Genomic DNA, 12,711 nt, shown 5'->3' on the forward strand with positions numbered 1-12,711 from the left:
CCTAAGACAGAGCCCTTGCCCACCTAGGACCTAAAAAAGGCCTAGTTACTGGGTGCTGGACGCGAATGCAAGCCTTATGGCCTAAAACAGGTGCTTCGCTGACCCTCTTTTTACAGCCACCCCCCCCAACATTTTGATTAAACAGAAAGGGGGAGATGTGGGAAGCAGCAGTCAAGACGGCACCCCAGCTCACTGCCAAGCCCTGTGGTTCCTTGTTTACCAAAAACCTGATTACATGCACCTGAATGATCACGCACTGCGTACCTGAGTGAACATGCGCTGTTCTCCTGACGCACAGCATCATACAGCATGATATTGAGTCACTGGCCTATCAACACCCACCCTGTCTGTGTGCATGGCTCGTGTACAGAGCGTGCTGAATGCTGATTGGATGATGAAGAGTGATGAGAGATGAGTGCAGAGGGTGGAAGGGGATAAATTGGGCGATCCAAGAATAAAGTGAGAGAGCTGTAGAGAGAATAAAGGAAGCTGCAGCAGGAAGCTGTGGAAGCTGCTCAAACCCTGCCTTGGCATATGTGTCCTCTTTGCCCCACCTCTGCGGGACAGAGGGTGGGGCACCCAACACTTCCCTCAAGAATTCAAAAGCCAGGCCTCTGTAATACTTCTTAGTGCTCCTTTTTGTGATATATCTGTGTAAGAGTGACCCCTAATAAACATGTGACACAATCAGCACCAAACTGTTTTGAACTCTCCTTTGTGACTCTGCAACTTAGCCTCAGGCTGACTTTTTGGACAAGGAGAGAAAGCAGCTACATTCATATTCAAGCCACCACAAGGCCAAAGGAAGAACATCATCACAAGTTTGAAGCTATATTGCAGAAGAGATATTAAAATGGAGACCAAGGAGAACAACAAAACTAAATTCATGGTGTGTTAGAAAAAACTTCAATTTTACCGAGCAACTGTGCTTTGAGCAACTCATTAGTGTTGTTCAAGACACACTTAACCTTCTGGTCAGTGCCAGCCCCAGACTACCTTAGGCGTGAACTCTGTGGACTGTCTCACAGTCCCCAGAAGACTCTCTACCCCACAGGCACCCTAGCACACCCAGGATCTTAAGATCACTGGTGAGTCAAACAGAACATCTTCTCCAACAGAACAGGGGTGCCTGGGGGAAACTGGAGCACAGACACAGGAACCCCACCCGACCAGTGGCTCAGGTTCCTTCCGGTCGCCGCTGGTCTACCTTAGTTTCGAACTCAGCCAACAGCCCCATGGTCCCCAGAGGAGGTACCACTTCCAGGTGCTGTAACATGCCCAGGAGCTTAGGATTTCAGGCTCCCAGCATCCCAGGAGTTTTGTCACACCAGGATCTCAGGGTCTCAGGGGAAGCTTGACTGTCAAGAACTCTGACACACTCAGAATCTCAGGGTCACAGGATCCCAGAATCACAGGGTTACAGAGAAATCTGAACTCTAAGGAGTTCTGAATCAACCAGGATTACATGAAGAACAAGCTCCAATCAGATATACTGAGGGCAGCAAGCACATGAGATAATCAGATGGCAGGAGGCAAGTGTAAGAACAGAAGCAACAGAAGCCAAGGTTACTTGGCATCATCAGAACCAAACTCTCCCACCTTAGCAAGTCCTAGATACACCATCACACCAGAAAAGCAAGATATGGATCTAAAGTCACTTCTCATGATGATGATGGAGGACTATAGGAATGAAATAAATGACTCCCTTAACAAAATACAGGAGAAAACATACAATCAGGTGAAAGAATTGAACAAAAACATCCAGGATCTAAAAATGGAAGTAGAAACAATTTTAAAAAATCACAAAGGGAGACCACTCTGGAAATAGAAAACCTAGGAAAGAAGCCAAGAGCCAATGATTCGAGCATCACCAACAGAATACAAGAGATAGAAGAGAGAATCTCAGGTGCAGAAGATACCATAGAAAACACTGACACAACAATCAAAGAAAATGCGAAATGCAAAAAGATCCTAACCCAAAACATCCAGGAGATCCAGGACACAATGAGAAGACCAAACCTAAGGATAATAGGTATAAAAAAGAGCGAAGATTTCCAACTTAAAGGGCCAGTAAATATCGTCGTCAAAATTATAGAAGAAAACTTCCCAGTTGAAAAAAGACAGCATGTTCAACAAATGGTGCTGGCTCAACTGGCGGTTATCATGTAGAAGAATTCGAATTGATCCATTCTTATCTTCTTGTATAAAGGTCAAGTCTAAGTGGATCAAGGAACTCCACGTACAACCAGAGACACTGAAATTTGTAGAGGGGAAAGTGGAGAAAAGCCTCGAAGAAATGGGCACAGGGGAAAAATTCCTGAACAGAACAGCAATGGCTTGTGCTGTAAGATCAAGAATTGACAAATGGGACCTCATAAAATTGCAAAGCTTTTATAAGGCAAAGGACACTGTCAATAAGACAAAAAGGCAACCAACAGATTTGGAAAAGATCTTTACTAATCCTAAATCAGATAGGGAACTGATATTCAATATATGTAAAGAACTGAAGAAGTTAGACTCCAGAAAACCAAATCACCATATTTTTTAAAATGGGGTATAGAGCTAAATGAAGAAATCTCAACTCAGGAATACCGAATGGCTGAGAAGCACCTGAAGAAATGTCCAACATCCTTAATTATTAGGGACATACAAATCAAAATAACCCTGAGATTCCACCTCACACTAGTCAGAATGGCTAAGATTAAAAACTCAGGACACAGTAGATTCTGGCTAGGATGTGGGGAAAGAGGAACACTCCTTCATTGCTGGTGGGATTGCAAACTGGTACAATCACTCTGGAAATCAGTTTGGTGGTTCCTCAGAAAATTGGACATAGTTCTACCAGAAGATCCAGCAATACCTGTCTTGGGCATATACCCAGGAGATGCTCCAACATGTAATAAGGACACATGCTCCACTATGTTCATAGTAGCCTTTTGTTTTGTTTTGTTGGCTTTTTTTTTTTTTTTTTTTTCGAGACAGGGTTTCTCTGTATAGCCTAACTGTCCTGGAACTCACTTTGTAGACCAGGCTGTCTTCGAACTGAGAAATCCGCCTGCCTCTGCCTCCCAAGTGCTGGGATTAAAGGCGTGTGCCACCACTCCCTGAGCAGCCTTATTTATAATAACCAGAAGCTGGAAAGAACCCCAATGTCCCTCAACAGAGGAATGGATACAGAAAATGTGGTACATTTACACAATGGTGTGATACTCAGCAATTAAAAACAATGAATTTATGAAATTCTTTGACAAATGGATGGATCTGAAAGATATCATCTGAGGTAACCCAATCATAAAAGAACACAAATGATATGTACTCACTGATAAGTAGATATTAGCCCACAAATTTAGAATATCCATGATACAATTTTCAAAACACATAAAACTCAAGAAAAAGGAAGACCAAAGTGTGGATACTTCGATACTTTTTAAAAGTGGGAACAAAATACCAATGGAAATAGTTTCAGAGACAAAGTTTGGAGCAGAGACTGAAGGAAGGACCATCCAGAGACTGCCCCACCCAGAGATCCATCCCATAAACAACCATCAAGCCAAGACACTATTGCATATGCCAACAAGATTTTGCTGACAGGGCCCTGATACAGCTGTCTCCTGTGAGGCTATGCCAGTGCCTGGCAAATACAGAAGTAGATGCTCACAGTCATCCATTGGACTGAATATAGGATCCCCAATAAAGGAGCTAGAGAATAGACCTAAGGAGCTGAAGGGGTCTGCAACCCTATAGGAGAAACAACAATATGAACTAACCAGTACCCCAAAAGCTCCATGGAACTAAACCACCAATCAAAGAAAACGCACGGTGGGACTCATGGCTCCAGATGCATATGTAGCAGAGGATGGCCTAGTCAGTCATCAATGGGAGGAAAGGCTCTTGGTCCTGTGAAGGCTCTATGCCCCAGTATAGGGGAATGCCAGGGCCAGGAAGTGGTAGTGGGTGGGTTGGTGAGCAGGGGAATGGGGGAAGGGATATAGGATTTTTGGAGGGGAAACTAGGAAAGGGGATAACATTTGAAATCTAAATAAAGAAAATATCTAATTAAAAGTACACTTGAAAGAAAGGGTGATTTTGCTCAGAACTTCAAAATAAAATTAAAAAAAGGACACACTTAAATTGTGAGCCAACAGAAATTATTATCCTCTCAAGTGAATTTATTCTCTTCCTGTACTTTCGCAATGAAACAGGATAAGCTGATGGCTAGGAAATAAGCGTCCCCCTGGAAGCATTTAGGCATGGGCGAGATATCTCTATCTAGACAGCAAAGCAAAGAATGTCACAGGAAGGATTCTTGCAGAAGTGTCTTTCTTATATGGATATACCAATTAGGGATGTCTCCAGGAAAAATGTGTGTGCTGAGGTTATACATGTATGAGATCGGAACACTCTCCAGAAATGTACTCGCCAGACCATACTGCAAGTTCTTGTCTCAAAAACACAAATACTTTCATTTGAAGGCCTTACTCGTAATCATCATTATACAGCGAGAAGTGTGTCTAGACAATGGACAATAAGCATGCCAGTGCTTACATATTAGTATGAAGAGTTTGGCAGTATTGGGGTGGGTGCATTACACAATTCCATTAGCTACAGACATGGACATCCTAGCTCAAGGCACCACCTCTTCAAACAGAAGTGATTTTCTCCAGTTCCAAATACAATACCTTAAACTTTTGTACTTCTTGCCAAAAAAGAACTCCATTTTCCAATAAATCTCCTTTCAGGGCCACAAACCGTTGAAATTGCCTTGCAGTGACTGGATTCAATAATGCTTTACGGAATGCAATAATCTCACAGGATGAAGATATCCACTTACTCTCCACAGGCTGTCCAAATAATACAGGAAATCAGACATGTTCCAAAAGTAGCAATCAAGTCCTTAATTAGACTAAAACCACCAACTCCCCCCCCCTTTTTTTTTTGATTTGGCTACTGAAATGTGTGCTGTGGATGTAATAGAATTTGACAGTTTTCCCCTCAGACTCTGCATTTTTGTCTCTTTTTTCCCAATGGCCCCATTATTTTTAGTAAAATTACTAACTGATTTACATATAACTACATTGTTAAAAATTTTTAATAGTCATTACAGTTTGGGGTCAGTAAGAAAAGAGAACAGAATAATCAGGATGCTATTGTTAGATATAGTTACATTGTGATTTATTGTGATTGCATTATTTTTACTACTTCTTTTATTCTTTGAGATTTTAATAGTTTTAAGAAAAATAAAAAATTCTATTATTTAAGTTGAAGATTTACTTTAACTCTATCCCGGTTAGATCATGCTTTTATATGGCATGCTTTTAACCCATTTTAAATGAATAGTTATATTGCTTATTAACATATTCATGTTATAATGTTAGAAATGGAAGTCAGTGCCTTCCATTGTAAGGCAATTGCTCAACCACTCAGCATCACCTGTGGACTACTAATAATCATTTTATTGTTTTCTTAGCTCTGGCTGGCCCAGAACTCACTATGAAGACCAGGCTGGCCTCACCTTCGCCTGCCTCTGACTCTTGAGTGCTGGGATATTTTTGTTTTTGTTTTTTTCTTAATAATGAAATTCTTCTGACTGAAGATTTATTTTATATATCATAAAATCTACAAGTGCCCACGATATTTTAATAATGCTTAAAGATATTTTATCTACATCTATTTTATACTGTAGCAATTTTGGAGCAAACTTTAAAAAATATTTTACCCAATTCAAGTCACATATTCAACCTCTTTTACCGTCTTAGTTTCAAAAAGCAAATAGATTTTATTAAATTTACCAAATGTATATATTGAAAATAGATTTGAATCCTGTTGGGATTCCCCAGAGTCACTGTCATTAAGTAGGCAACCATGCAAGGACACAGTGCTCCCAAAGTACCATTGTAGCGGGACAAACAAATTATAGCAGTGACTAAATGCCATTACTGACAAGGCATTAAATAAGTTCCTTGGAACGAATTACATGTGACCATCAGTACAGATGTTGGAGACAGTTTTGCAAGAAGTGCCCTAGGAACCCGAGGGAGGAAAGAGTAATGAATTCTGCCTGAAGAGGGGTAGCCCGTGCTACAGCTGAAAGGGGAAAGCAAGTCCAGGCCGTGGTGAGCGGGGGCCATTAACCCAGGCGCAGGCACAGACACTTAAGACTCTCAGCATCTGCTCTGTATTAAGATTACAACCCTATAAATAGGAACAAGTATGGATTAAAGTGGGATGTTTATTTAAAACCCACTCATCAAAGACTGTTTTAAGACCTGATTCTGAAGACACTAAAACTTAGCCATTTAACTAAAACCTGTAATTTAAATAAATAGAAAATAAGGCAAAATATAAATCACAATAATATAAAATATATGCTCATTATACTTAGTATTTCAATAAAAATATAACAAAAGCTAACCTTTCAAAAGATCGCCTCCTTTCAAGATGCTTTCCTGGCAGATCCAAGCATCCTCCCACATCCAAGCATCCTCCCACATCCAAGCATTCTCCCACATCCAAGCATCCTCCCACATCAGGAGAAACCTTTATCTTGCTCTAATTTGAACGAATCATCTGGGCCTAAGTTTTCATGACCCAGAGGGTAATCCTCAGGAGCCTATAGACTCACTAACAGAACTATGCTCATCATGCTTTCTAAAAGCACAATGAACCATTATACAAAAGCATCCATTGCAGTGATTTTAATCATCTGCAAAATCACAGTTGCTGTAGTTGCTTTCAAGCTAAGCGAAGTTTGAAGTCCGGGAGTGGGGGTTTGGGGGGGTGAAGAATGATATAACTCACTGGTGTCTCATGTGACATGTTCTTTCTGTATAATCCACTCACCCGATAAGTAAATGACCACATGCTGTAAGACCAGCTCGTGTGACAAACCCAGGCTTTCATGACTAAATAGACATATATATGTCCCCAGTGCTGGAGACCAACCTGGGGACTCAAGTGAAAAGCACACATTTAAAGGTCAGCTCTGTGCCCTGGTTGAGAGGGCAGGAACTCTAAGGAACAGGGCACACTTCCACAACTGTCCTGCAGAAGGAGGTCAGGGACAAGTGCGGGGAAGCACTGCGCGGTGGCAGGATGGGGGAAGAGTATGTGAGTGTGTGTGTAATACTTTGTTTGACAGAGTAGAATTTATAAGAGGAAGAATATAATTACTTGCCTTCCAAACTCCAATTTTCCTGTCATGCCTCTGCAGTAATAGCTCATCTGCTATATCTTTCATCTGTGTCTAAAAGCAGAATCAATTATATTATCAACATATTCAGAATTACCAAAGTTTGAACTGTTTAGTTTTTTAACAGCTAAGAAATGAGGCAGAGGTTGGGATAGATAGGGAAGGAAAGGCCTACAGTCAGTGTTTCGGGTGGCTCCTTTTTGGGACCATCACTAAGTGCACTGCTCCAAATGTAGGCGACAGAGTGCATGTAGAACTGTCCTCATGCCAAAACGGAAGCCATGGAGGGCATGACAGCTGGTGCTGTCCAGCCATTTTGTATTTCCCATAAGTGAAGAGACCCATGATTCAGGGGAACAGAAGGGGCGCTGTCTTCCACACCCATGGGTTCCTCTATAGATACAATATACTTTAGGTGTCCTCAGATACACCAGAAGAGGGAATTGGATCCCATTACAGATGGTTGTGAGCCACCATGTGGTTGCTGGGAATTGAACTCAGGACCTCTGGAAGAGCAACCTGTGCTCTTAACTGCTGAGCCATCTCCCTCATTTTTATATTAAAACCCCATTTTAAAATCTTATTTTATATGGGAATCCAAAGAGCAATGATCCATAGAACTGGGTTATTGTTAACTCATTAAGTATCCTTCCATGTGATGCTGCAACAACAAATGGTCTTGTATATCTTTGTTCATCTGTGTGAAAACTTAATAACATTCAAAGTATGGATTACCAGCCAGGCAAGGTGCTGCCACACTGTGGGTTCCAGGCCAGCCTGGTCTACAGAGTGAGTTCCAGGACAGACATGCCTATGTGGAGAGACCCTGTCTCAGAAACAAAAACCAAACAAACAAGAAACCCAAACCAAACAATAACAATGAAAACCACACAAAACCCAGAAGCACTAGTAGACATTATGAGAGCCCCTTCTCTTTGCCGGGTGCCATGCTAAGGAACCAAGCACATACTGTGTTTGTTGTTACTCTTGACAGAGGACATCATTTTCTAGCTGCATTTACGACTGTAACTTGTAGCGGTCATCCTGCCTCTGCCTCCAGAGTCCTGGGATTACAGGCGTACGCTGCATCGCCTGGTGCATTTGCTGTGCAGAGTCTTATTTTTCAAATGAGAAAAGGAAACTCAGAAAGAAACCATGTGGGAGTCAGAACGTGAGAAGCCCAACTCTATGCCTTAACCATTTCTCACTGAAGGATCCTGACTGGTCAGTGGGAATTCATGTTTCAGGTCCTGCCAATTGCTATCCTAAGATTATATTGTTCATACCTTTATCTTCTGACGTGATGCAAACTGTTCACTTGAGAGAAATAATGGCAGCCACACATTTTCCAGCCTATTCAAGACGTGCTTCTGGATTTCCACCAGCACAGATGCGTCAAGCTGCTCGTGCAGAATCCTGCCCCAGCCACCGCTCAGAAGCATTATCTAGAGAGTAAAACCAAAGCAGAACCGCAGGCTTTAAAAACACAAGACAATCGAATCCATTAATTCACTCATTCATGTGGGGCCTTTTGCAGCAAACTGGACAACTGCCACCGTTTCCATTTTTCACAGAGCATCTTTGGCTGTGACATACACAGTAGTAGTATATGTAATGACAGTTGATATGGTTTTGCTTCCTATGAAATACTGGAAAAGCACAGGAGTGAGGTCGATGTTTGTTTGTTTGTCTCTGTGTCAGGGAATAAGCAACATTGGGCAAGTGTTCTGGCACCGAGCTCTACCTGGCTGGTCCTGGTCCTGGTAACTATGACACAGGGGCACTGAATGTTTCTTTTTCCAAGTTCTATTTTTGACCTAATATTTATCCACCTGATGCATTTGAGGAAGCAGTTTTCTTTTTGTAGGTAAGGAAAAGGAGGCATGGGTTAGTTAAGTGGGATCCTGCCCCAGACACTGAAAACACATGCACCAGCAGCAGCAAACTTGGTTGCTGGGTTGTTGGGCAGTGCTAAGTGGATTGCCCTGTGGGTGCATCTCTGACACAGAGGGACAAAAAGGACAGACACAGAGGTGGCGGCAGGCAGAAGAGAGCCTTGTGTAATACCCATCAGATCTGTGCAGACAGCAGCACAGACAGAGCTAGTGAGTCTGTGGCTTGAAACTCCACAGCATCTCCAGGGCCCACTTGTGGCCATTTCTAAGTGCAAACCACTGTAGTGTATGTCAGTCTTCTGTCTGTGTCTGTCAGTCTTCTGTCTGTGTCTGTCAGTCTTCTGTCTGTGTCTGTCAATCTTCTACTCCCTAAAACAAGCCCTCTTTACTTCATTCACCTTTTATGAATAAAATTTTTAAAATACTAATATTTTCTGTTAAAACAAAGCAGAAATATCATCTTCTTAATATTAAGTAATAGTAAAAATAAGAGTGCTTTTTCTTGAAAACAAAAACCCTGACTTGCTCACAAGAGAGCAAAGTGGCTTCAAACTTAGGACCAGGAGGCTCTGTATAAAATCCCCAAGTATAACACAGGTAGAGCTTATGAAGACAGCGCAGAGACAGTGGCCAGTCTGTGGGAACGTCTGCTCACAGCAATGGTGACTTTCCCATTGGTGTCTAAACTCTAAGCACCCTGTGTGTGCTTCAGCATGTTCACACAGTAGCATCAGATGCCACGGAGCCTCACAAGATGGAACACAAGCCAAACAGAAGAGAAATGCTCCTCATGTGTCTATCCCAGACATCTGCTTACTGAGATACCCAGCCACGACTCTACCACATCCCAGATCTGTATCTCCGGGAACTAACAGGAAGGCATCTTGTCAAAGTTGCTGCTTGCCCTTCTTTCACGGCTTTCTGCTCCTTTCACCCCCACCAAAGGGACACTTTGTTGGTCTGGTTGACTGTACTGTAAACAGTTTTTTTTCCTTATTGAATTTAATATTAATTGGAAATTTCTATTTTCTAAGTATAAACTACTAAGAATATGCATCCTTGTAAACTCCTAAGATAAAAAAAATACACAATACATTTGTTTTTTAAATAGTAAAACAAAAACAAAAGCAACCCGCATACTAAATAAGTTATTTTTAACTCCGAATTTCAAAAGCACAAGCACAGAGGCTTACTTCACAGAGTAACAAGACACTCAAGTATCACTGGGTCACAGCCCACTGCTCCTGTAACTAATGGCTTTATTGTTATCAGAATTTGTAATCAGGGCCAAAACTATGGTACGATAAAGTACTTAAACCTATGTTCATAGTCTATGGAAAAGTTTCTAGGCTGGACATGATTGTGTACACTTAATCCCAGCACTTGGGAGACAGAGGCAGGTGAATGTCTGTGAGTTTGTGGCTAGAATGGAGTTCTAGGATAGTCGGAATTATATAGAGAGACACTGTCTGAAAACACCAAAACACAAAACCAGGAAGAAAGAAAGGAAGGAAGGAAAGGAGGGAGGAAGGAAGGAAGGAAGACAGACAGACAGACAGACAGACAGGAAGAATGAACAACCCTTTTTAGGGCAACATAATCATAAACAGCATTTTCAAAGATCAAATGCCTTTTGAGGTTAGCAGGTTAAGAGAAAACAGAGTCAGAGACTAGGCTCGTGGTCAAGAACGACTGCCTCTCTACTGTAGAAGATGCAAGGGCCTTTTCCATGCGGCTTCCTACTTGGTCCTGAGCAGGCAGAATAGCACCTGACATACTAAAGGCACACACACATTCACTCAATCAATGAGAAATGCAAATCATGTGAAGCTGTGATTGGCTCCCAAACTGTCCTAATACATGAGGGCCATTTTACCCAATAAAGCAACTTTTAAAATAATATGTTTTAGAGCATGTATTAATTGATGTCTATAGATACTCATGAATACCTAAATCAGAGTGCTCTTCCAAAAAGAAAGGATTGACTTTACACTTCAAACAAAGTGTGCTAACATGCTCATACCTGGTTCTGTTGATGCAAAGAAGCTGGACTTCTGGGTCCAAAGAAATATTTTTTATTAAGGTATTTGTTTTTAATGTATATAGACTTTGCCTCTCTTTGCTTTTGGTCTTTAAAAACGATTCTTCGGAACTGTTCGATATCTATCCAACACATAAGATCAATGCTGGAAACAAAGTAGATTCCCTGTTAGTGATAGCTCTCCACTCAGTTAAACACCAGCCAAGCTGCTGGCCTTCAGGAGGGGACTGATGAGACCAAGGTGCCAGAGAGTACAGCACAGCCTCATCCCCGCCTCACAGTACTCATCCCCGCCTCGCAGTACTCATCCCCGCTTCACAGTACTCATCCCCGCCTCACAGTACTCATCCCCGCCTCGCAGTACTCATCCCCGCCTCGCAGTACTCATCCCCGCCTCACAGTACTCATTCCTGCCTCACAGTACTCATCCCTGCCTCACAGTACTCAACCCTGCCTCACAGTACTCATCCCTGCCTCNCAGTACTCATCCCTGCCTCGCAGTACTCATCCCTGCCTCGCAGTACTCATCCCTGCCTCGCAGTACTCATCCCTGCCTAACAGTAGGGCTCTGCTGTTGCTTCATTCTCAGTCCTGGATTCATCTGACTTCTAGCAAAGAACACTGGGGACAGAAGAGGTCTCTCAATTACTGGAGGTGTCTCAGAGCTGTCAATGCTAGACTAGTATCTTCCATTCCAAATATGGGGGAAATGGAACATATATGTCATGTGACTTAACAAAAAGGCCAATTTAGAATAATCCTCATCTTGATGAGGAGAAAAGATGAAGTTTGGCTCAGAGTTCAAAACAGTTTGTCTTAAGGTAAGAGAGAAAAATCTGATCAATATTTCAGTTTAGAAAACATACATTTCCAAAACTATAATGTTTGATTTATATATTAGTTAATTAAATTGAGACACTTCCCAGAAATCATCACATGAACATCAGAAAAAAGGAAAGCTTTTTTCAAGCTAGCTGGTACTAAAAATCCCAACAAACCCTGCCTAACTGCTTAAAATACCACCTGGGAGGTTATGGTGGCAACCAGCCTTGATGCAATGTCATCTAAACGTTTTTGTTCAGACTTTACTGACATAGACATAGGTAAAGATCTACTAGCAAGCCATAATAATGGCTTAGTGTTAACCAAAAGCAGTACCAAAAAAGGATTTTTTTTTTAAACTGATAAATGTACTTAAGAATACATAGTTCCTCACCTTGAAGAATGAGACTCAAGAAACTGACGAAAATGTTCAAATTCCAGTTTGTTGTTAAGTAGGTCATTAAAGGTAAAGTGTTTGTATTCCTCAGGAACATTAAGCCAATACTCTGTTTGTTTAGAGACGTCCGAGAGTGACAGTGTGGCCACTGCATATCCAGTGGTGTCCTGGTGACAAAACACTTCCATAAATAATCACGTAATGCAACAAATTGCTTACAGTTTTGAACAGAGAAACTGAAGGGACAATTCACTATTTGACCAAGGTTAGTTAGCAACTGGTAGAGCTGGATAAGAAAACTCCATGTTCACATTCTGAAGTTCAAATTCTTTCCTGTTGCGTTTTCCCCATTCCTTTTTTTTTTTTT

At 41.7% G+C, this 12,711-nt stretch overlaps 1 protein-coding gene across 1 annotated transcript in view; it reads right to left on the reverse strand.

The window, feature by feature from the left end:
- The window catches only part of Rgs22 (regulator of G protein signaling 22), a 112,410-nt gene that overhangs the window by 16,734 nt on the left and 82,965 nt on the right, over positions 1-12,711 (reverse strand). The window contains exons 16-20 of the mRNA XM_029548194.1: positions 12,342-12,511; positions 11,108-11,270; positions 8,476-8,634; positions 7,175-7,243; positions 4,680-4,841 (exon numbers count right to left, since the gene is read on the reverse strand). Coding sequence (XP_029404054.1) covers positions 4,680-4,841; positions 7,175-7,243; positions 8,476-8,634; positions 11,108-11,270; positions 12,342-12,511 — 723 coding nt within the window. The remainder of the gene's footprint in view (positions 1-4,679; positions 4,842-7,174; positions 7,244-8,475; positions 8,635-11,107; positions 11,271-12,341; positions 12,512-12,711) is intronic.

The sequence above is a fragment of the Mus pahari genome, chromosome 17 (genome assembly GCF_900095145.1).
Source record: "Mus pahari chromosome 17, PAHARI_EIJ_v1.1, whole genome shotgun sequence".
In the NCBI taxonomy this organism is placed as follows: domain Eukaryota; kingdom Metazoa; phylum Chordata; class Mammalia; order Rodentia; family Muridae; genus Mus; species Mus pahari.